Consider the following 24,574-nt stretch of genomic DNA (forward strand, 5'->3'; position numbering starts at 1 on the left):
ATTCTAGGTGGGCAGTAGGGGGTTCTACGGCACAAGCTGAATCCTCCTTCCATCAAGCACTGGTGGGTGGTAAGGAAATTTTAACATCAATAAAGATACATTAGTGGGCGGTAGGTATAAAAAGGTTGACTACCCGCGGCTAGAGTGCCATGACCACTGCCGGGGGAACTGCTTCCCTGGAAGTGGAGAGTATGGAGTCATGGAGTTGAATAGAAGGAAACGTCACACAACTGATGTTGTCCACTAAAAATGTGCAGATTGACAGCAGTGTCTGATCCCAACAATCCTGAAGGAAAAGAGAATCCTTCACACGGCTGTCTAGAACCAACCAATACCAACCCCCGCCTCATTATTGCAAATCTTCTGTCTTAGGCAAAGTTGCAATTCTAACCGCTTACTGTAAGAAACAAATAGAGGCCCCAGGTTCAGGAGCAGTCTATTCTCTGAGTACCAGGTGAGGTGACTTTTTTTTGTTCACCTCAAGCACCAAAATGCCTTAGGCCAGCCCTGGTGAATGCATATATATTATGAAATTCATTATCATGTGCGGCTTTAAAAATTCCTTCCAGTAGCACCTTAAAGACCAACTAAGTTAGTTCTTGGTATGAGCTTTCGTGTGCATGCACACTTCTTCAGATGAAGTGTGCATGCACACGAAAGCTCATACCAAGAACTAACTTAGTTGGTCTTTAAGGTGCTACTGGAAGGAATTTCTTTATTTTGGCTTTAAAAATGTTATACTCACATGCAGCCCTTTCTTTCCATATGCTATCCCTCGTCCATAAATTGCACTAACAAGCTCTGGTTGCTCCTATTTGAAGCAAAATAAAATAATCTTTAGAAGGTTCCACTTGTCCTAATAGTGAATGCTACATTCCATCATACATAACCAAAGCCAAAATTCATGCATTTCATCCACATTCATTTGCATTTCTAAGGAGTTCCTTTGGGCTTCTGCATACAATTAAAGAGCAGCTTGGTGGGCAGTTTTACACAGAAGATGCTTAAAAGGGGAAACTACTATAGGAGTGGAGTGTGTGTGCTCCTTTAGTCTTTGCACTGTCTCTGTAAACTCCTTATTAACCTCTGCAGTTTTATTACTTTAAAAACCATTGCTCATTTCAGACCTCTTCTTTGCTATACTGTAGTTGCAAATCTCATTTCATATTCATATATTAAATAATACATTCTGGTACATTCTGGTACATTTCCCACTGCCACTAAAATCAGCTTTAGGTGGCTGTGAATTTGAGTAGAAGAATAGTAGCACTATTGAACTCTTTCTCTGCCAGCCATTTTCCCCACTCAAAATCATACATGGACACACATGTCATATCTAGTTTGAGACTTGCAGCAGTTATGGACTAAGGAATTCAACCTACCAAAAGCTTCCAGCCTGAACTTTTACAATAGTGTAATCATACTGGGCTGTGATTCGGAGTAGACATGCCTGCTCGATTATAGTTTGTGAAATTTTCCTATCAAGACCCCAAGAAGTTGCATGTCAAGTTAAGCTAAGTTGCCTCCCCATGTAACATTTCCATAACAGTCAAATCCCTCTTCACATCAACCTATATCCTTCTGTTTACATTTTTAACTCTGTTACCTTCAAGGAGTTCTGCCTCAGACCCATTTCCCTTTTATAGATTCAAGTTTCCATTCCATCCATCCATCTTCAATTATGTTACAGTATATAGGCTAAGCCAGGGGTCAGCTAACTTTTTCAGCAGGGGGCTGGTCCACTGTCTCTCAGACCTTGTGGGGGGCCAGACTATATTTTTTTTGGGGGGGAATGAACGAATTCCTATGCCCCACAAATAACCCAGAGATACATTTTAGATAAAAGCACACATTCTACTCATGTAAAAACACACTGATTCCTGGACTGTCTGCGGGCCGGATTTAGAAGGCAATTGGGCCGGATCCAGCCCCTGGGCCTTAGTTTGTCTACCCATAGGCTACGCAGTTTCTGCCATCTGTCACTCTTCTCTAGGAAGGCAGGTATTCTACCTTGGGGAGTTCTACTATCTAAGTCTAAAACTGCAATGTAATAGGAGTGAAAAATCACCTGGAGCATTGTGGAGAAGTGCCGCACAGCTTCATCATAAAGGCCACTGCCAATCAATACATAAGCGAAAGCTGTCAAAATAGTGTTATGGGTTAGTGTTATGTTATGAATTCCACATTTGCCATGCATATAAGAATTGCTGAATACCTGCCAAAGAGTTTAATTGAGGGGTATGATTTCTGAAAAGAGAGTTTTGAATAGAAGTTATTTCATAAGCTATCAAATACAACATAATAATAAGGAAATAGTTTCATTAAAGTATCAACATTTAAAATATTCAGTGATTTTTTTCCCCTGTAAAGCGTAGCCCAAGGCTTGAAACCACACTTTGCATCACTGTACACTTTTGGGTAATTTAAAATTTCCACTTGGCAGCAATAAGTAACAAAGAAAAACATTCCAATCCCACCCATTTAAATGGTCCCCGATTCAATCTCTGGCATCTATGGGGGTAACTGAAGTGCAAACAGGCAATCTGGATAAAGCCATAGAAATATTCAATAAAGATATTAACCTAGCTTCTCCACATAGGACTGAGAAAGCCTGGAAAGCCACTCCATCTTAAAGTCTGTGTCTTTAAGTCTTTAATGTGGTTTCCCATTAAACAGCATCACTACTGCAAGGAGTTTTAGCTGTACAGTGGACCTTCCCTGCCTATACATCCCCTGTGAGCCCTGTAAATCTGCTCCAGAAGGCAAGTCTATAAACATTTACCTGGGAATAAGTCCCACTGAAGTCAGTGGACTTGCTTCCAAGTAGACATACTTACAACTAGTTGACTAAAGTACCACTGAAAGCAGAGAAGTCCAGTGTTATGTGTAAATAAAAATGCTCACAGGATAATGACAGGGTGGCAGTGCAATGCCGCTAGACTAGAAGACCAACTCCAGGATGGATGCTATAAGCAGCTGGAACAAGCAAGATTGGTGACAGGTTAAAAGTGAAGCTGGATTCACATGTGCAGGCCTGTGTTTGTGTTTCACCTATGTGGTTATCTCTACTATAAAGATAAGATAAAAGTCAAATGGTTAACACATCCAACTGCATGTATGAATCTACCCACAATAATTATTACATAAAGACTCAGCATGAGCATAACACTGGAGAATTCAGGTTAAGAGGACAGAATGCAAAAATGAATTATTTTATAAGTGTCAATGGGCAGACTCCAATGTTACACAAGCAGCCTTCCAAACCTGTGACAGGAATTTCACCATCCTCCAAAATCTGTCCTCCAGCACACCAACCTTCTAGAGCAGATTTTTCAGGTATGTGGAGGGCTGCCAGGAAGGCAGGGTGAAGCGGGATGAGGGGACCATGAACTCCCACTGCATAAGTAATAGTCTGGTCCACTCAGACAGGACTGAATACAACCTAATGCTCTTCATCTTAATTTTATTCTGTGGACAGTCATGGTCAAGTATTTAAAAATGAATTAGGATTATTAGATCTCAGTACCACTAGTTTCAGAACATTTTGCAGCACTCATAAGTGATATAATTCAACTATATATAGCTACTACCGATCACCAACCACACACAGAACCTCTTACCTAATTCTTCATTGGTATTGTCATCATCTGTGGCAAATGGAAATCTTTTTTGTTCTGCAAGTGACTTTGCTTGACTCTGCAAAACATTTACCAAATTAAACTAATACCACCAAAATAAAAATTGAGGACATGAACAAACCAAAGTTAAATTAAGTCTCAATGACTTCCCTGCAACAGTGTCAAGCAAAGGCTTAATTCTACCATGGAAATCATGTGACTTAAAAATGCTTAGCTAGATTGGGTCCAAAGTGCTTATCACATCAAAATTTAACACCAGATAAAGCAAGAACAGTTGGTTCTAATGGATCTGGAAAATAACATATATTCTTTAAAACAAGTTAAAATATTTATAGTTTCAGTGATATTCATAGTTCAAATACTGTTAGCATCTTAACCTCTACAGTCTTCAAACAGTGTATGTAATCTAATAAATTTGATTTCCTTTCCTTTGGATTGATAAATACATTTCTTAAGTATTATGATCATTGTAATAGATATGTCACTTCAGCAAAAATTCATCAGCAGTCTCCTTGCTATACACAGTGAACAAATAAACATACCAAAAGTTTTTCAGTATTGAGGGAAAGCAGGGATTCACAAGAGGGAGACCTTTGTAGTTCACAGTCTGAGTCATGAAAGTGCAAAAAAGAAGAATCTAAAATGGAAAAATTTTCACTGTTAATTGGTATGCTCAGCTTAGAACGGCTACAGAATTTGGACACTAAGGAATGCAGTGCTAATTATACAACTGTTCACATGGAAAGAACATTTCTAGGCTAATAGTTCAAATATTGCACCTTGTGTTATGGGATGCCATACAACGGCTAAACGTACCTTTTTTGTGTATAAGACTATTTTTTCAAGTTTAACACGGATATTGCATATGGGAGATTTCTTTATTTGGAGTCTCAAAAAATAGGGGGCGTGTTATACACGGGGAAATGCAGTAAATAAAGAACACTCTACATGTTTAGGTGTGCACCTAGATGAGGTAAAATGTGCAAGGAAACTTTAGTTCCTTGCTCTTGAATGGAACGAAATCCAAGTACGTAGGTGCACTTTAATTTGCCCTTGCCTTCTCCTTCTTCTGCTGTTTAACTGTATACTAGGTCCCCGCAATGAAACATCAGAAGGGGAAGGCAAGGGCAAATTAAAGTGCACCTACGGAGTTGGATTTCGCTTCATTGAAAGCGCCTCAGGGCTTCGGTTTATGACATTCTGCAGAGCGCGGCAAGCAAAGAGAAGAGTCAGGAAGAGCTTTCCGCTTCTCCGCCGCTACTCAAAAGAACTTGACAGGTGAATTTGCACGAGCCGGTTTGGCCCCTTGGGAGAGGAGGCGGCGGCAGCAGCAGCAGGAGGAGCAGCAGCAGCTCATCACTCAACACAGCCGCTTTCTAGCCAGCCGAGACTTGCCGCCTCTCCCTTAAGCAAGCGGAGCGGAGCACACTTCGGAAAGAGAAGCGAAGGGCGCGCCCTGCCCTTCTTCCCCTCAGGCCCGGTCCACACATGCAGTGGAATGAAGTGTCAAGTCATAAGGAGGCGGAGAGCCGGGCTGTACCACTTCAAAATGCAGGCGCGGAATATGAAATTGCTGGGAGGTGGGGTGGTCCTCTAGGTAGATAAGAGCCAAAGCAAAGCATGGAAGGCTCTAGCAGAGACCCCTCTGCCTGTTGGGCTCAGAGAGCTTCTTATCTCCCCCCTCCACCTGTGCCCTGAAATGGTACAGCCCACTCAGCCGCCTCAGGATCCCGCCGCCTCAGGAAGGACCCGAAGAGGGAGGAGGGCAGCGGCGTGGCTCCCCCTCCCCGCCAGAAAGCCGAGCAACCGCCGCTGGCTCTTTCCTCCCTCCCGTCACTCACCACAGTCGCCGGCTGCGGCCGCCGCGTACTGTTCCCCTCCCCACTCAGCCGCCAGGAACTCCGGGCAGGCTCTGCTCCCTTGGCCCTGCTGACGGCGCGGCTCCTGCCTAAGAAGCGATAACGACGGGTACTGCTCCGTCAGGGCGAGCGCCAGCCGAGTCGCCGCCAGCAGCCACAGCAGCGTCGAGAGCAGCCCCGACGGCGCGCTGACACTTGGCCAACGGCCCCCGAACGCAGCGGCAGGTGCCATCTTCCCAGCGCGCCTGCGCACAGTAACTTAACTTTTTTGCGTTTCCCTCTTTTGCGCCGGGACCCGGCGAGGAACGGGTGGACCGGGTTGCTTTCTGGGAATTGTAGTTTGTAGCCGGGTCTCCGCGGAGCTTCGAGAGGCTCGTGAACTACGAAGACCAAGATGCTCTGCGGCTGCTCCTGTTTCCCCGCTTCTGCTCGCGGAACCAGGAAGTGAACGAGGCCGAGGAGAGGGGACGGCCGTTTCTGTGGCAACGGGATCTTGCGACTCAGGGCTACCGAGGGAGATGGAAGAACCCGGAGCTTATAGGTGCATTGAGTGCAGTAGGAAGGCTCCTGAGCTGTACAAGGATTACCAGCGTGGCGTGCTGCGTATTTCTATTTGCGTGAGTCATGTTTTGAGAGAGAAGTATCGGGCCGAGCGAGGAGAAATGGAGGGGGGCTGACTGACCAAAAGGAATGTATCGGGGGGTGGTAGAGATACTTGCCTGTGGAAGGGAGACGGGGGTGGGGTTAGTAATAGATTGCAACATATGCGAATAGTTTTCCGAGCTCTTCAGTAACTAGAATATGGATTGGCTGCACTTCAAATACAGTAATAACAACAACAATAACGTACTTGTATCCGCCTTCTATGGGTACGTATTAGGATTGCTAATTCTGCAAGTAGGAAAAGGCATGTGGGTTGTACTATGGCGGTCCACGTGGGGGGTTGCACGTGGCTGTCCACGTGCGTGGAACTGAAGTGAGGTGTTTAGACTTTGCATAAGTGTGGCAGGGCAAGCCCTTAGGTAGAGATGGGTGGAGGGAGTATTTTAGTCTCACCAGCAAGCAGAGTTCATAGTGTGGTTTATGAAAGTCAGCCTTCCTTGTCTCTCACCTGGCAGTGGAATTCTCACCCCTTCAAGGCACAGGTGTTCTCAGGGTTGTTCAGCCTGCCATGTAAAAATGTATCTTATTCACCTAGACTTTTAGTAGAACTTGATCATTCAAATCCCAGTATAATTTGGATGGTTGCTACTGTGTTTACATGGCAGAGGGCCTTCTCGGTAGTGGCGCCCACTCTGTGGAATACCATCCCATCAGATGTCAAGCAGATGAGTAATTACAGTGGTACCTCAGTTTAAGAACAGTCCGGTTTACGAATGATTCGGTTTACGAACTCCACAAAACCGGACGTAGTGTCCTGGTTTGTGAACTTTACCTCGGTCTAAGAACAGAATTCGAACGGTGGAAAGGCACTGGTGGCAGGAGGCCTCATTAGGGAAAGTGCACCTCGGTTTAAGAACGGACTTCCGGAACGGATTAAGTTCGTAAACCGAGGTACCACTGTATATATATATATTTAGGAGACATCTGAAGGTATAGGGAAACTTTTTAAGGTTTAATGTTTTACTATGTTTTTATATATGCTGGAGTGGCTGGGCCAACACAGTCAGATGGGCAGGGTACAAATAAATTGTTGTTTTTGTTGTTATACAATCTGCACACTTAGCTTTCACAAGTGTTCTAGCTGTTGCATTCTGTACCAGTCATCAAGGGAGGGAACAACATACAGTGCATTATAGTAATCCAACATGTATGCGGTCAAGGCATGTATCAATGTGGCTACATCAACTAGGCCACAAAGTCAGCTTCCTCTAGGTAGGGCCATAGTTGCTGAACCAGCCTAACCTGCTAAAAAAAAGCACTCCTAGCAACCAGCACCACCAGCGCCTAAATAGATAGTACTGAGGCCAAAGTCACATCTCAGCCTCCATCAAAATTAGCATGTTTCCTAAACCATAACCTTCTATGTGGATGAAGCTTCATCTTGTTAGCTCTGATGCAGCCTACTATCAACCCAAGACACTTGTTTAGGGTTGAAACTGTCATATTAGGCGGTGGGGAAGAGTGGTAGTTCTGCTTCCCCTGATAGCCTATCAGCCCAAGCCTATGTATTGCATATAAATGTTGATAAGCATGAGGGAGAAGACAGAACTTGAGGCACTAGAAATTTCAGTGGCCAAAGAATAAAGCAAAGAAAGTCCCCTAGTACCACCTTCTGGGTCTGTCCTCCTGAGAAAGATTGTGCCTTTAAGTCCCATTTGGCTCTCCATCATCTTCCGTGGGTTTAAGTCATTCAAGGCAGATTTTGTCTCAGTTTGGCCTGGAATAGAACTAATAATTGGTGTCCTTATTCAGATATTGTAGATTTGGAACTGAATGGATTCCCCAAAGCCAAGGAATCTAGACTAGGCTTCTCAGACAGTGGTTCCACTACTGTCTCCTTAAGGAGTACAGGAAATAACCCCCCCCCCAAAAAAAAATCTTGAAGCATTGATGAGTTCTGATATCTGAAACCACTAATTTCCTTTTTTAAAAAAAGGCATTTCTGATCCATATTTCTCTCCTATTTTTTTTTGCCTTCCTTAATTTGTTTTTAAATAAATTGTATCTAGTTCGTCTTTGTGTTCTAGTTTTTACATTTTGGATTAAGAATACAAAAATCATTTTATCAGAAGTGCCCCATCCCTTAGGTGAGAAGAATATATCTCACTTGTACTGTGGTTAAGAATATATCTCACTTGTACTGTGGTTTGGTGAAGGAAAGATACAACAGAAGCTCTTCTACTGTCTCCTACTTTCTTTGTACCTCTGTGCAAATGAAATAAATCAACACTGCATGTGGGGGCAGGGCAGAAAGCAACCAAAATCTTTCCTATTTCTTGCCATATCCTGTTTTATGTTTTCATCTTATGGTTTGTAACCTTTTGGGCAGTGGCTGTATTTTTGGTTTTATTTATTTAAATAAAAACACTGTATAAACGGTAAAAGATGATCCACTGGCCTTGAGCTAGATCCACTGCTTTCCACATTATGCCAGGAATTTGGTACCCACAGGCACACATGCACTCACAGAGGCTTTCCCAGATGCCCACTGTGCATGTGTCCCAGGTGAAATAAGACTTGGAGGAAACATTGTATTGTAACCAGTAATATAGACAGTAGTGTATGTGGCACTAACAACAGTTTTTTCCAGTTTTCAGATATGTCCATAGGCCTCCAAAAATTGGCAATTCCTTCATTATGCCGACTTGAGGGTACAGCTCTACTGGCACTATATTGCAGTTACAATGGGTTGTATCCAATGACATTATTTGTGCTTATGGATGGCTCTTTTGTACAGTGTAATGGGGAGAGAAGCAGATTTTGCCTATTCCACTTCGTGGCAACCTGCTGTGTGTGCCCCCAAAATTTATTCCATAAGCTTGAGGAACCTTTCTGCTGATGGATACAAGTGGTCTCTCTCCCCCTTGTCCTTTTTGTATCTTCTAAAATCATTCATTCATTCATTCAACTAACTGACTAACTAACTAACCAGGTGCTGTGGTCTAAACCACAGAGCCTTGGGCTTGCTGATCAGAAGGTCGGCGGTTTGAATCCCTGCGATGGGGTGAGCTCCTGTTGCTCGTTGCCAGCTCCTGCCAACCTAGCAGTTCAAAAGCATGTCAAGTGCAAGTAGATAAATAGGTACCACTCCAGCAGGAAGGTAAACGGTGTTTCCGAGCACTGCTCTGGTTCGCCAGAAGCGGCTTAGTCATGCTGACCACATGACCCAGAAGCGGTCTGTTGACAAATGCCGGCTACTCGGCCTATAGAGCAAAATGAGCGCCGCAACCCTAGAGTCATCTGTCACTGGACCTAACAGTCAGGGTCCCTTTACCTTTAACTAACTAACTAACTAGATTCATATATCACTTGATTGTAATAAAACTTCAATGTGGTTTGCCTTGGTAATCAAATCACTGCCTGAACAACCTTTATTGTTCATGACAATAAAGCCCTGAGCCCGGCCTTGCCTGGGGAGGGCGGGGTATAAATAAAAATTATTATTATTATTATTATTATGACTGCAGTTCAGAAAAAGAAATTGGGGTATTGGTTCATCTAGACATACTTGTTACACAATTATTTGAGTGCAGTTCTTTATCAAAGACTGATAGAATACATCTCTGACAGGCTTATTGCATGAATTTTGCTTTGTTGATTTTATACACAAAACAGGGACTCAAGTGTAATATATGTCTCCATAAATTGTAGAATGTACTTAATGCACTGTTATTTAGAGAATGCCCTATTGTGTGTTTAAAGGGGTGGGGGAGAGGGGGTTCCTTCAACTTGTAAGGCTTATGAAAAACCATGTAACTTTGTGTATGTACTTAAGTAAGCTTTATGCCTGCGTATTCCAAAAGCATCTGAATAAATAATTATTAGGGCAGTTCACATAGGATAATTTTTTTATAACCAAACAGCTAAACTTCAGTAATCAAAATATATTTGAATTTTTGCTTATTCAGTTTCAGATATTTAACATACAATGCAAATAAAGGATCTGAAGCTGAATAAGGATGAAGGACTTCTTGAGTTTTGCATCCTGTACCTGTTTTTCATCTGTTGTTCTTAGAACATGCTTTCTGATTTTGTTTTGAAAAACCAGCATGACTTCATTTAATTATAGTTATAATCTGTTCCTTAATAGAGTTCATGCTATATTTAATTAAACATGTCCTTAGTCCATCTCTCTGTTTCAGGCTCATAAAGCGCCTGGCTAATTGGCTTTCTCTTTTTATTTTCTTTTAACTCTTTCCTGTTTCTACCTCCCAAAGGATGAGTGTTGCAATGAATTTTTATCCAAGCATTCTTCATTATCTGTCTTGACTACAAACATTTTTAGAAATAAAATTTAATATAAACTGCAGCTTATTTTGTCTAGCAAAGCAAAGGATCTTCAAATTGTCTTGTCCCTTGCTGTACTACTCATCTATGGACATCTTTCTAGTTAGATTTGTGGGGCTTCAGGATGCCTATACCTTGTGCTTTCCTTTCACTTACCGTATTTTTTGCTCTATAAGACTCACTTTTTCCCTCCTAAAAAGTAAGGACAAATGTGTGTGTGCGTCTTATGGAGCAAATCAGGCTGCGCAGCTGTCACAGAAGCCAGGACAGCAAGAGGGATCGCTGCTGTTGCTGCACAACGATCCCTCTTGTTGTTCTGGCTTCTGAGATTCAGAATATTTTTTTCTTGTTTTCCTCCTCCAAAAACTAGGTGGTCTTATGGTCTGGTGAGCCTTATAGAGCGAAAAATACGGTACCTCTTGTACTTCTCATGGTATCTGATGCTGCCATTTAGCTTTTTCTGCCTGTTACTTTAGGAATTTTGTTGTGCTGCTTGACAGCAGCCAAGTTTCTAAGGTAGAGTTGACACTGGCAGTTCTTCTGTAGAGCTTGAAGGCACATACCATGAACATAGAGAGCCTCTTTATCAAAACTTTGTAAAAAAAGAAACTTGTGCACATTTTCTCTATGAACCTAGTTGTAGTAAAGAGCTGTCTAAATAAATATCTGCCTCTCAGGGTCTGAAAATATTGTCTTACTCTTGATGAACTATTTGTGCAGAAAGTTAATAACAGAAATTAAAACTCCTACCTTGATGTATCCTTATTTATTCCCCATCTGTACAGCACATTTAAAAGTACAGTAGTATCATACCCCCTTAAACAGTCATAGCTGCCCCCAAAGAATCCTGGGAACTGCAGTTTAAGTGTTCAGAGTGTTGTTGGGACATCCTATTTCCCTCCCAGAGCTACAGTTCCCAGAGTTCCCAGGGAAGATGATTGGATTGTTTAAGCACTCTGGGAATTGTAGCTCTGTAAAAGCACATCAAAGTACAAGTGGATAAATAGGTACCACTCCAGCGGGAAGGTAAACGGTGTTTCCATGCTCTGCTCTGGTTCGCCAGAAGCAGCTTAGTCATGCTGGCCACATGACCTGGAAGCTGTCTGCGGACAAACACCGGCTCCCTCGCCCTATAGAGCGAGATGAGCACCGCAACCCCAGAGTCGTTTGCGACTGGACCGAATGGTCAGGGGTCCCTTTACCTTTACCTTTTTAAGGAACATGGGGGTTGCCTCTCCGAACACTTAATGAACTACAACTTCTAGGATTATTTGAGGAAAGGTATGACTACATAAAGTGGTATAACAGAGCTGTAAATGTATAGGGTATCAGTTTATTTCTCTTAATCTTGCCTCTTACTCTGCTCTTTCTTGTATTTCCTCTGTCTTGTATTCCTACTGTCCTGGCTGTTTCCTGTACATCCCTTTATTTCTGGATCTTCCTCACCCAAACATTCTAACACTCTGCTTTCCCTGTATTGTATGACGTTTAACAAATGACTCTCTCATCTCATCATCAACTTCAGTGCAGCATATGGTCTAAAAACACCAAGCAATAATAGAATTTGAAATAGAATGTATTTAAGAATATTGTATGGCTAGGGTTATGATGGCATTTAAATGTATTTATATAGTTGTCATGGTGACCATTATGAAGTGTTCTAAGTCCCAGTATGTGGTGTGGAATAAAAAAGTAACAGGGAAACAAGCTCAGACAACATAAGAATGGGTTGCAAAATAGTAATAAAAATAGGACTTTTTTATAGGAGGGGCTTTTCTCTCATATCCTTTCTTATTTGTATACAGTGGGAAGGGAAATATTGGCAGAGGAGGCAGAAACATAGGTGCTGTCCTGGTCTGTTGGCATTCACTGATTTTTGGCATGGAATGAGCTTTTGGCCTAGAACACGACCAACATTCCGATAGCAGCAAAATGATTAGTTAGCCATTGCTAACTAATCTCTGAAGAATCTTCAGAGCACAAGTTTAAAACCACTTAAGCATCTCCCCAACAGTGATCCACCATTCTGAAAATGGGGAATAGTGTGGACACCAAGTTGAGGCTGATAAGCTCTTATTTGGATGGGGAAAAGGGTAGAACCTAGATAGCTGAGGTCCTGCTCAGTACATACCATAATATAAATTGCAAACTGGATGTCCTTAAGGCTTACAGCATGATGTAAAGCTCACTTTTTTATTAATAATAACTGGCAGCCAAGGTAGTTGATGGGAAAGCTAGATAAAAGAAGCTGCCCTGAAAGATGGCAATAAAACACATTTTAACTACTGTCACATCTTTTCAATGTCAAACTGTCCTTTGGCAGCATTTTATTATCATTTAACTACTAGGAAAATGTATTTTCCTCACATAAAAACTAAAATGGAAGTGCTATTTTATAGTCTTTGCTGCATGTTATCTGTCTTCCGGACAAAAGCAATTCCTCCAGCAGAAAGTATACAAAATCCAGTATTTGCTTGCATAAAAGAAGTTGGCAGATTTTGTAAATTTTGCATGAACATGAATGCTTTGATATGACTGATTGTTCTTGCTGTTGGCACATACTTTTCATTTTCAGGGAGCAAGTGTCTCTTTCTATTTTGCTGGGTACAATTTAACATCTTTGTCAAAGAAAATTTTAGTAAGTAGCAATACCACCAGAGAGAAATTATTCCTACCAGTGTGCATTGTGATATGGTCATGAGTTTATCCAACAATACAGCAGCCAACCATTTTTTCTAGTGACTGGTGAGGCATCCATGCTTCCTGATGCAAGGAGGGAAATATAATGTTTCTGTATCATCATTGCCTGGCAAGGAGTTTTTAGAACATTGGGCAGTATATACACATTTGGGGTTTGTAACAACCCTTCTCCAGCACATAACACTAATAAAAAAATCCAGTACAAGTGCACTGTATTGCTATTTTGGGGGGAAAATTACTGTCTGCTATGCTTTGTTGCTGGTGGTTTTTTGAAAATGTAGATACTCCAGTCATAGTGTATACATGGCAGCATAATCTGTCACTAGTTATAGTTTTCACTGCTAGCTACTTGGTGATGGTGTTTGTGGACCCCAGCCAATTTCACTGAAGAACACAGACTTTTGTTCTGGGAGGGAAAATAATTTGTTTCTACACATTCTCTCTCCATCGTCCATAATTTTATGAGCCTCTATCAGTCTGCCTTTATTAGTCTTTTCCAGCTCGACAATACTTTTGAGATGATGGTATCAGGAACAGATTAACTGTACCACAGGCATATAATATTAATTTGGCATTTGCTATTTTATTTTTTAGTCTCTTTCTAATAATTATTAACATTAAACTTGTCTTTAGTGCTGCTGCTGCTACAACACACCACCACCCCATGGGCTACGACTACTGCAATTCTGGAATGCATCTGTGCCAAGCATTGAAGGACTGGATCATCATCATCATCAATTTATGCCCCATCTTTTTCATTGACAGGGACTCAAAGAAGCTTGCAGATATTTTTATGGTCCTTGCAGATCATCTTGTATAACACATGACTCTGTTTCGATCTAATAAGTAGTATAGAATTAAGCCTAAAATATCTGTCTTTCAACAGTGTATGATGAAATATTGAAATGTAAATTCCTGTTCACGTGGATAAAAATAGACAGCCTTGGTGGTAATATTTTATGAGCTTCTATGCATTTTTCTATGTCTGGCAGTTCACTGCAACTTGGTGTGCTGAGTCAAAAACATGCACCATACCCAGCACTATGGTTGGATGAATTGTGAAGGTATAAATATTTTGCTATCAAGGCAGCATTTTCAGATGAATGTTTTTTGTTGTATTAGACTGAAAATGAGGCTGCATGGAATTATCAAGAGCTTTAATGGAATCTATATCACTGCAATATTACTGTGTGATGTTTTTAACTTGCTCTTGCTCTGTTGCTTTCAGAAATCCTGTCAGAAACCGGTGGACAAGTATATAGAATATGATCCTGTTATCATCTTAATAAATGCTATCTTATGCAAAGCACAGGCTTATAGACATATATTGTTCAATACGAAGATAAATGTAAGTTCCTGGGGGCTTTCCCTTTTTATCTTAATTTAGTGTAAGATATGCGGTTCTTGTTAGAAAATTATGAGAGGCATAATGAAAATATTTGGTGTGAAACTGGTCTTTCCTTCTTCCTTTCCATGTAGTACTTATATTAACTTCAGCTTGCATCCTTTTCTAGAAGTTTTGTCTTGTCCTGTTCCCCACGGCAAAAAATAATTACAACTCTTGAAAGTCACTCTAAAGCCCATATAACATATTAACTGAATGAATAATAATTGAGTTCCTTGGGTAGCACAGTGTGTAGCAGTGCTCTGGAAGATGTTCTGTTATTCAGAAGTCTGATTATGAGCCAAGTAACATTTAGTTATTCTTGCAGTCAGTGCATTTCCATATGTATGTTGCAAGTCCCTGGATGGGAAAGATGTGTGCACCATCACATCTCTGTGGAGGCAGCGTTCAGTTAGGCTCCTTCAGTCTTTCCTTTTTCCATTCTGCGTCTTCTAGTATGAGAGAGCTGACTTCTATGATGACTTATGCATCTAACACCAATAAAACTTGCAAAAAACAACATAGTTTGTAATGGTAAACAATAGTGTTAAATGCTTGATGTCCATGGGCCTCTGAAACTAATGCTATTTCATATTTCAGATTCATGGGAAGCTTTGCATATTCTGTTTGCTTTGTGAGGCTTATATCAGATGGTTGCAGTTACAGGATTCAAGCCAAAGCACTGAACCAGATGATTTAATTAGATATGCCAAGGAATGGGATTTTTATCGAATGTTTGGGATAGCGTCTCTGGGTAAGATCCAGTATAATTTGTCATTGCTCCAAATATTATTTCTAGGTTCTTTTTATCTAAACATTTTAAACTGGTTTGAATGCATTGTAATTATTAGTGTGCAATGGATGTGTTGTATTGTTAGTTTATTTTTCCATAATGTCTCACTTGACTTCACATAATCTGCTTGGAGGATGCTCAACAATCAAGAATTGACAGTATTCCACCAATCTGAATGGGTAGTTATGTATGAAAAAGTATTGCAGGCACTTGTGAGTGCAAGTATTTTACAGCAGAGAATGTTGGGGTTGGGTCTGGGAGACAGAGCCCAAATCTATTTTCAGCCAAAAGCCCCTTGATTAGCCTTGTGAAAATCACTTGTTTCTCAGACTCTTTTCAAATTGGAACAATAGTGACCTGCATCAAGGAGGTCAGGTCTCAGGCTTCCAGTTCTACTGTTTTCCCACTAGAATCCCAGGAGCCACCATTTGAAGCCAGTTGCAAAATTGTGATGGGGAGCAGAACTAGGTGGTGGTTCAGTAGTGGGTTGACCTGCACTGGGATGACTGGTGGTGTCTAACAAGGTTCAAGGCTGTGCCATATGCTCTTTAATATCCACCTTAAAACTCATAGGAGAGGTTACCCAGAAGTTTGAAGTTGGTTGTCACTAGTGTGTGAATGGTATGCAGCTCTCTATCAGCTTAACATTTCACAGGGAGGGTGTGGAGGCTTTGAACCATTCCTTGAGGTTACTGATAAGCTACATACATGCAGGCAAACAAGCTGAAACTCAGTTTGGACATGACAGAGGTGCTATGGGGCTGTGCTCCCTTTGAAATATGAGGTTCATAGTTTGGGAGTGCTCATGGGCCCAGCTTTGCTCCTGGATATTCAGTGACTGTGTGACCAGAAGTAATTTTGCTCGGCTTCAGCTGGTGTGTCAATTGTGCCTGTTTCTGGCCATTTCTGATTTTTGTCATGCCCAGCTCCCCATTTCTAAGCACAGTGCAAAGTGTTGGTTATCATATCTTAAACTTCCACAAAGCATGATGCCTAGGGACTGCCTCCTTCCCCATGGCTCTGCTCATTCTCTGAAGTTGTTGGGCTTTCCCCCTCCCCTCCGCAACTGGTTTTAATGTATCTATGTGGGGTTTTTTGTTCATTTGTTTGTAAGTTGCTTTGAGTTGCCTTGGGCAAGGTAAAGTACCTAACAAATGTCATACACACATCTTGCTACATCTAATCCAATCCGAAATGTACTCTTTTCCACAGAAAACTACTTAAAGGCACCTAGCAAATTTATGTTGTAAATTTGTCTGGTATACCTTCTAATGACTAACTGTTTAATAAATGCCTTAATATCTCTCTCTCTCTCTCTCTCTCTCTCTCTCTCTCTCTCTCATTCAGAACAAACTGCCTTTTTGATTGGCATCTTCACTGCTTTGTGGCTAGCAAGAGCTGTAGTCCTGACAACCAAGGCAGATTTCACCTTTCTTCTGAAAGCATTGCTGCTATCCAGCTATGGAAAACTTCTGTTGATTCCAGCTGTTATTTGGGAACATGACTATTCTCATTTGTGTCTCTTGCTCATTAAAGTGTTTGTCTTGACCTCAAACTCGCAAGCAATTAGAGGTATTCCTAATTTTACTCTTGTAGAATAGTGTTGTAAAGCAAGTCAGGACACTTGTTCAGCCCAGACATAGAGGTGCCACCCCATCTTCATGGTTTTGACTGCATGAGGCCGGCATTCAGCATTAATATGTAAAACATCAAAGAAGGAAACTTAATTCAGAGAGTGGAAACTAGAGAGATTGTAGTGCCCGACAGCAGACTTGAAGAAATGTGAAATCTGTTCAGTGTGCAAAAGATAGCAAAGACTGAAAGCTTAATCTTTGACTCTAGCAAAGCTGACATTACAACAATAGTTGCACAATAATCCAAAGGAATAACAGTTTTTCATTTTGCCTTGAACATGTACTATTATGTTAGTTTGTTCATATGCATTACATCCCATACTTGGGTAAACCAGTCTGTTTGCCCTTGTCTCTTCTAGCAAGTATAGAGGTGTTCTGTATCACTGATGCAGTATTTCAGGAAAAGTGGGTTCCTTCCCAATGATCTAGCTGGTGGCACAAGGACAGTGTTGCTTCTTCACCCTCCCCCTCAAGTAATGCCGTTCTTTCATAAACATATAATTGCCACAAAAAAGAACAAGAGAGAGGCAGGTGTCAAACCGCAGAGCATGGTAGGTAGAGTAGCACAGTGGCCTAGTACAGAGTAGTACTGTGCTTTGTGGTCAGTCTGGACTGCCTCTTTCTCATTTTCCTGGCAGTAATGGTGAAGGCTGGATCACTGGGAAGGAACTGGGTTGCAAAAGATCTCACAGAAACGACTAGATTACTAGAAAGGAATGCTGGGTCAAAATTGTGCCATTTTTCCTTAGTGCAGTTGTGGTCCCTTGGAAGGCAAACGTGAGGTGGCAGAGAGAGGAGAGGGAGAGAAAGAAAGAGATTGGGGGGAGGAGGGATAGAGAGATAGTGTGAGGGAGGGTGGTTTTGGGGTGGTGATAGTATTAACAGATGGGGGGGGGTGATAAGTCCTGACCCCCACAGCATGTAGCCTTGAGAGATTAGCTCCAAAAGAATTCAGCCCTTGATGGAACAAAGGTTGCCCACTCCTGCTTAAATGATTAGTTTGCAACTGTGATAATGTTTAACACAACTTACCTGTTCCCAGTCATGCATATTTTATTCACATAGCCATCACATATTAACTAGAAATGTGATTTTGTCCAGACTAATTCATTCATAACCACAGTTGGAAAACCACTAGGAATTGAACCCACCCCATTTTTCCTTTCTTTTGCAGTTACCTTGAATACAAGCCGAAAACTTTGTCTGGTGGCTATTGTGAGTGGATTAATTTTTGAAAATGCTATCATCAGCTTGTTCCAGAGGATAGGATGGAATGTTTGAAGCAATCTTGATTTAGTTTGTTTTAGGTGGAATTACTTGAAGATATAAAGGAAATGATGTTTTTTGAGTCATTTATTTTGCCACTGTTTACTACCTGTTCGTTATAAATGCAGTGGTAAAGAGACAATGAACATAAAAAAAAAGTTCCATGCTGAAGAGGAGATAGTAATATGAAAAGTGCAATGATGCACTGATGGAATGTAGTTAGTTCTATAACATACTTCAGTATTTTTCATTTGTCAAAAATGTATTGGACTGGTGGTACTGCTGTCCTAGATATTTATGGATCCAGTTGTGGTCCATTTTTCTACTACACTGTTTAGTGTTTTGTATTTTAGAAAAGCCTGATTAGTAGTTTATGAGGGGGGAGGGGGAGCATTTGTGGAAATGAAGACAAAATGATATCCTATGACACCTAGTCTGACCACCTTTTGAAAGCTGTTACAGCAGAATGAACAGCAAACCAATGCTTATGACATGGCATACAGATTGCAGTAAAGTTAAGGCTGAAATCCTCTGTTTACCTATGAGTAAGCCCCATTAAATTTGGTGGGGCTAACTTCTGAGTAGACAAGTGTAAGCCTGGAGCACTTGCTTCCTTTGCAAGGATATTGATATTGCTGGCAGCTGCACTACTTATTTGAGGGATAACCACATTTTAAATTTGATGTTGATACATCCTCAAATAATAAAGATGCTTTGTGGGCTTCATTTGTAAATCTCTTAATGTTGATGTTTATGTAAGAGGCATATTTAAAGTTCTTTTTGAAAAGATTTAAGCAGTGATCCTATACCCACTTACCTGAGAGTAATGTGATGGAACTTAATTCTGAGTAAGTGCATAAAGAATTGTACTGTTCTTATGTTTCCCTGAAAATGAACTTGACAGCGTTATTACACATGTTTACTCAAAAGTAAGCTCTACCTGGGTACATATGAGTGGCGCCTATGTATGATTTAAGTGTGTTTGGAATGTACAGTAAAACTTCATTCTGTGGACGATAGCATATTTAATTAGGGCAATGGTAACAGGAGGTAGCTGGAATAGATAATTGTCTCCCAAAATTAATTGTACTTAACTGCCGCATTGGGAAACAATAGCTTGTACTTGGAAAGTTATATGCTATTAATTTTTTTCTACCCCAAACCAAGTGGGTTAAGAAGGATGACTTCTGGAGCTCCCCACCCAATGGCTTTGCAGTTCTCTTCCATGGAATTGTGTTCGTAGAAGCTGAGGCATCTGTTTTATTTATACTTAATTATAAGGTTCAAACAAGAAGGTGGTCTAGGTGAATTTTGGTGTTCAGTGAGAAGCCCTCTGATATATTTGATAAACTTTGCAGTGAACTCGATGACTCAGAACTAGTAGAGGTATTAGGAATCTGTGTTGATGTTTAATATCCTTACTTACCCTTGTTTTTTGGGTAACATTTCTGTACTGCCTTTCATTTCAAAGAATATTTTATTTTGAGAATTTATATGTCACTTGTCATTTCTATGATAAACTATCAAGTAGTTACATATAAAAGGTAAAATAATAAAATTCAATTATTAAAACCAAATCAGAAAGCAGAAGGAAAAAAAGGAAAGCCAATACCTGGTCAGAGGCAGGTTCATCCCATAAGTTTTGCCCCATTGCAGTGTTCTTCTCAAGTGCAGCACTCCCAGCTCTACACTTCTATGAGTCTATGATCTTCTCGCATAGACAAGAATGTCAGCTGTTCTCTATTATGCTTAAAGGCAACAAGTAGGCTAAAGACTAAATGTTCCTGGTGGTCCCTGTATCTAGAGTGGCACAGGAATCCTCTTTTTACCACTGAACTTAAGGGAATTTTTCTGTAGACAGGATATCCACAGCCCATATGACAATCATTTGTGCCCATGCCATTATTTTGTTTTTATTTTTTATTTAATAACATTTATATTCCACTTGATTGTAAAAAAGAGTGATTTACAAAAAGAATAAAATAATGAAATGTTCACTTTAAAATAGCTAAATGCAACTATTTTAAAATGTCAAAAATATTTTTAAACCAATGATAAACTGCCACTTCTAGCCTGTGCCAACAAAATGCATCTTCCCAGCCTCCCATCTGTTGTTCCTCAGCAGCTTTGAGGACAGAACTCAGTCAGCCCCACGCTGGGCTGGAAACTTTCCATGGCCTACATCTTTGAGAGAACAAAACAGAATATATAAAACAATACACAGCACTACTTCTTTTAAAGAAATTAAATAACACAGTGATGACAACAAAGCCGTATAAAAGCAAACAGTAAAAGATCACAACCAGTCATCTCTCTCCTCGGCGCATAACTGTAAAAGCTTTTGCTGGGATCTAAGAAACAGTTGGTATCCTTCAAGGGACTTGTGATGACCCTGTATAATCTTTAACCTTCAGATATGCTAACCTGACCTGATGTGCTGTTCAAACTGCTTTTGAAGCTTTGTTCAGTTTCAAAAGCTGTTTCTCAGTGATATGGAGGTGAGCAGGTTTGCTGTTTAAGTGGGAGGGGGAGTTGAAAGCCCCCATCTTGAAAAATCCCCTCTAAGTAGATGTCAGGAAGAAGGTTATAATCTAGCCACTACGGCTGGGCAATATAAGCTTTTCAACAATATCGCCAGCCAAACATCAGTTTGTCGATATACCACCCAGTAGCACCTTAAAGACCAACTAAGTTAGTTCTTGGTATGAGCTTTCGTGTGCATGCACACTTCTTCAGATATACCACGGCACTGAAAAAGCAAGCTGCATTTCAGCTTCTTGAAAGGGTAGCTTTTAGTACCATACCAGAAGCTCCAAGTGTAAGTGTATTAATCTTACATTCTTTAATATATCCTAACATGTCATTTTAATTACCAATCTCGCAAAGTTTCACTGGATTAATTTAAAATATTCAGCTTGATTCCCATTAAGTACATTTTAAATCAGAAGTGACTAGGCTGAATGAATTTGAACAAAAAGAGCCATAGACGGAGTTAAAAATATATATTTCTCCTCTTGGAATCTTGATACAGCCATTCTGGCTCTGCCGGATTCTAAATGATTCAAAAGGCTCTTGTGTTTAACCAGTCGAAACAGTTTAAGCAATAGCTGGCACAATTCAGACAGGCATAATTATTGTTTGTGACAGAGCCTAGCTCCGGAAGTCTAAAATGAACCCATGAATTACTGCACATGGGCCAGTCCTCTCAACTCCACTGAATGGTTTCTTTGACCCTTGAGGGGTAGCACTATGTGCTTGAACACTGGGCTGATGAGATAAATAAACATTTTTTTGAGGTGAGGGAGGGATCCTGCCCAAAATAAAACCTCACAGACTTAAGAGCAGACATGCTATATACAAACAAGAGGTCATAACACAATAAAACATGCATTATTAAATCTTGAAATTTTGACTTTGCAAAAAGGGACAAGATAGCATTTAGTGTCAAAACACTTTCTCCTTCCAAAATGTTTGCCGAGTGCAATGAAACTTACATCCAAATAAGGGGAAGTGCAGTGAAATACTATGCATGACTGCTGAGAAATAATCCTGCTGAGTTTATAAGGATTTACTCCCAAGTATAGGAATTCAGCCTTAGTACATTAATTTGTACTATAGTTAACACTGGCCTGTTTTGCATGAAACTCTAAACCAGGAGTGGGGAACCTGTGGGCCTCCTGATGTTGCTGAACTATCAGCCCCAAGCAGCATGACCAACGGTAGGCAGTGATGAGAGCTGCAGTCCACTAACATCTGGTGGCCTTGCAGAAGAAAATGGGGCCTTCCAGGGCTGTTAGGTCCTTGGGACTCTCCCCAAGCCACACCCCTCAACAGCCCTGCTTTGTACCTCCAGTATTTTTCCTGCCTGGGATGTGTCCTTGAACTCTGATGCTTCTTGCTGTCTTAGATTGAAGATTGAGATGGATGTGTATAGAAACTAGCCTACTATAAAGGTAAAATTCACATGCTGTCAGGAGCCGGAGTCAGATGTAGGTCAGCGATAAAAAACACAATGTCAGGTAAGTTAATGCTTAATTCGAAGAAACCAAAACAGAGCAAGCCTAGTGATCACGACAACTCTTCCCAGCAAGTCTTGCCCCAGTGAGGAAGTTGCGAGGACTGACTTCCCTCCTCTCCAGGTTATTTCCCAAGCAATCTGAGACTGTGTCTGTGCACAATCAATCTCTGCTCTTTCGATTTCTCTGCGTGTTCTGGTAGACCGGGAGGGAGAGGTCTCAGCAGGAGGGGGAGACTCCCTGGATTCATCAGCAACCTCAACTCTCCCTCTTGACCACTCTCCCCTCTAGCCTCCACTTCAGAGTCAGTCGGAGCTGCTCTCTGCCACAGCTTCTAAACCCTGGGTTCACTAAACCTTGTCACCTCTTCTGCCACTGACACCTCCTCCCAGTCTTCTCTTCCATCTGACCACACATTGTCTTCCCACCACCAATCCCCTGGCTCGGAGCCTTCTTCCCTTGGGGGTTCCCTAGAGGGGTTTCCCACACAACAACTCTGCATTCGGCCATTCCATGACAACTCATCTGTGCACTGCAGAAAAGGAGGAGAAAACAGACAGGTTCTTCTCTCTCAGCTGGGCTCCTGGGAAGGCCAGAATAAGAGAAAGACATACACGACATCTGGCTTTGCCAGGAATCCCATGCAAAATTAAAATGGTAGCATAACCAGCTCAGTGAGCAGTTTACTGGTTTCCAAGTCTTGGTTTTTGACTGACCTCTGGCATCAGCCATAGCTGTTTCTTCCTCTTTGCTGTCCTGCTACTGATCTATGCATGTTACTCAGAAGTAAGCCCCACTGTATTTAATGGAGATTGTCTGTCAGAAAAATGTGCGTAATATTGTAGCCTTAAAAGCATATTTTGGGGGTGGGAGGGGCAGGCTTCTGGGTGATATTGAACATTAAACTGGCATTGTACGATACATTTTCCCTGCAGTATTTTTGCTTCATGAGAAAAACTGGAGTATTTACATCTTTTTAAATTGAAAACATCTTCATAAGTCTTTTAACTGCTGAAGACATTAATAAGGCCATTAAATGTAGCTTATCCCAATGAATTCTCTGTAGCTCGCCCAAAATAAATGTAACTACATTTCAAAATATTGACACAAGAGATATTGACTTCTTTTTTTTGGACAACAGAGGGAAGCCCACAGCAGGAAGCCATTTCGTTGCTTCCCTGAGATCCTGCTGTTTTTGTGACTCTCCAAAGAATGCTCAGTATATGTGGAAACAGACCAAAACAACGAAGTTGAGCAATCTGAACTTTGTGTAGTTTCATAGGAATCTCAATAGCAGGATTTACGTTTTGCAGATATGTCATGAAGAACAGTTCCCTTGCTTTCTTTGGTAATGCAAAAGCCTGCGTAAGTTCAAGGCTTTCCTGAGTAAACAAGTGTGTATCTTGGCACATAGTCTAGCTAAAAATACTATCTTGTTAAAAGACTATATCCCCCTGCAGCTTGGTTCAATATACATATGTAAAGTACATCAGATTGCAAAATTCCCCACCATCAACTCTGGAAAGAGCATTCTTTCCCAAGTGTAAGGCTTTTTAGAGTTGAAGGAGGAGGTATAAATACCTGTAAGTGAATGTAAAACATCTGTCATTGATGCTTTAGTTGAGATTCCTGCATTGCAGGGGGTTGGACTAGATGACCCTTGGGGGACCCCTTCCAATTCTACAATTCTATGATTAAATCCTGCAATGTCCTTTAGCTATCCAGAAAACGTAGCTAGATTGGGTCCAAACCCAGTCTTGCAACAACATGCAGATTCCCTGTGAAGGGGCATTTATATCAGAATGTGTAAATAAGGTGTATGCTGCTGTCGGAGTGCAGGAAGCAGTTGCAGTGGGTGGGAGGGAGGAAGTATGCAGAAATGTGGACTGCTATCCAGCAAGGCTCACCTATCAGGCAAAATAGCAAGGGTGGTGGGGAGATTCATCACATGGGTTTACATGTGGTTGGAATGGGCCAAATGCAGCAGATAGGCTATTGGTATGCAGCAATCTTCCCAATAGGCTCAGCTATGTGTGCATATTCCTTACTTCCCAACAAGCAACAAAGCCACTAGAGGTTGTTACTGTCAGTGTCTACAGCTGCTATTGCACCTCTCTGGTTACTTGACGAATCTTTCTCTCCCTGGATAGAGCTTCAGGCTTTATCCCAGGTAGATTGTGCACTGCTCTATAGGCTACATAAGTGCGTTGTAGCTTGGGCTCCACTTCCTTGCTGTGTGAATTGTGCTCCAAAACAATGCTTGTGTGAAGCATGAAGGAGATTCAGACCACTGTCTGCAGGTAGCCCTGGGGACATGTTGCTACCCAAGTTACT

At 41.3% G+C, this 24,574-nt stretch overlaps 2 protein-coding genes and 1 long non-coding RNA gene across 5 annotated transcripts in view; 2 read left to right on the top strand and 1 right to left on the bottom strand.

The window, feature by feature from the left end:
- The window catches only part of TTC13 (tetratricopeptide repeat domain 13), a 28,583-nt gene extending 22,847 nt beyond the window's left edge, over window positions 1-5,736 (bottom strand). For 2 of the 3 annotated variants that reach the window (XM_082217004.1, XM_082217003.1), the window contains exons 1-5: window positions 5,480-5,736; window positions 4,181-4,275; window positions 3,621-3,696; window positions 2,069-2,139; window positions 746-811 (exon numbers count right to left, since the gene is read on the bottom strand). In XM_082217004.1, coding sequence (XP_082073130.1) covers window positions 746-811; window positions 2,069-2,139; window positions 3,621-3,696; window positions 4,181-4,275; window positions 5,480-5,729 — 558 coding nt within the window. In that variant the 5' untranslated portion in view covers window positions 5,730-5,736. Of the gene's footprint in view, window positions 1-745; window positions 812-1,606; window positions 1,747-2,068; window positions 2,140-3,620; window positions 3,697-4,180; window positions 4,276-5,479 lie in introns of those variants that run through there. The other variant, XM_082217005.1, reaches the window with a different exon arrangement.
- Window positions 5,737-5,984: 248 nt separating this feature from the next.
- Window positions 5,985-19,713, top strand: ARV1 (ARV1 homolog, fatty acid homeostasis modulator). Its single transcript, XM_082217016.1, has 5 exons — window positions 5,985-6,114; window positions 14,376-14,495; window positions 15,132-15,285; window positions 16,672-16,896; window positions 18,133-19,713. Exons 1-5 carry the CDS (start codon window positions 6,016-6,018, stop codon window positions 18,237-18,239), a joined length of 705 nt encoding a protein of 234 aa, XP_082073142.1. The 5' UTR covers window positions 5,985-6,015; the 3' UTR covers window positions 18,240-19,713.
- LOC309529219 lies at window positions 8,132-9,984 on the top strand. The gene is made up of 2 exons (XR_014218134.1): window positions 8,132-8,247; window positions 8,284-9,984. It is a non-coding gene; the product is annotated as an uncharacterized lncRNA (long non-coding RNA).
- Window positions 19,714-24,574: the final 4,861 nt, after the last annotated feature.

Source organism: Podarcis vaucheri (assembly GCF_965113315.1).
Source record: "Podarcis vaucheri genome assembly, chromosome: 3".
Lineage (NCBI taxonomy): Eukaryota > Metazoa > Chordata > Lepidosauria > Squamata > Lacertidae > Podarcis > Podarcis vaucheri.

Coding starts and splice junctions, on each gene's coding strand:
- ARV1 (XM_082217016.1), top strand. CDS start 6,016: ATGGAAGAACCCGGAGCTTATAGGTGCATTGAGTGCAGTAGGAAGGCT. Junction 6,115..14,375: donor TGCTGCGTATTTCTATTTGC/GTGAGTCATGTT, acceptor TGTTGCTTTCAG/AAATCCTGTCAGAAACCGGT. Junction 14,496..15,131: donor TGTTCAATACGAAGATAAAT/GTAAGTTCCTGG, acceptor TTCATATTTCAG/ATTCATGGGAAGCTTTGCAT.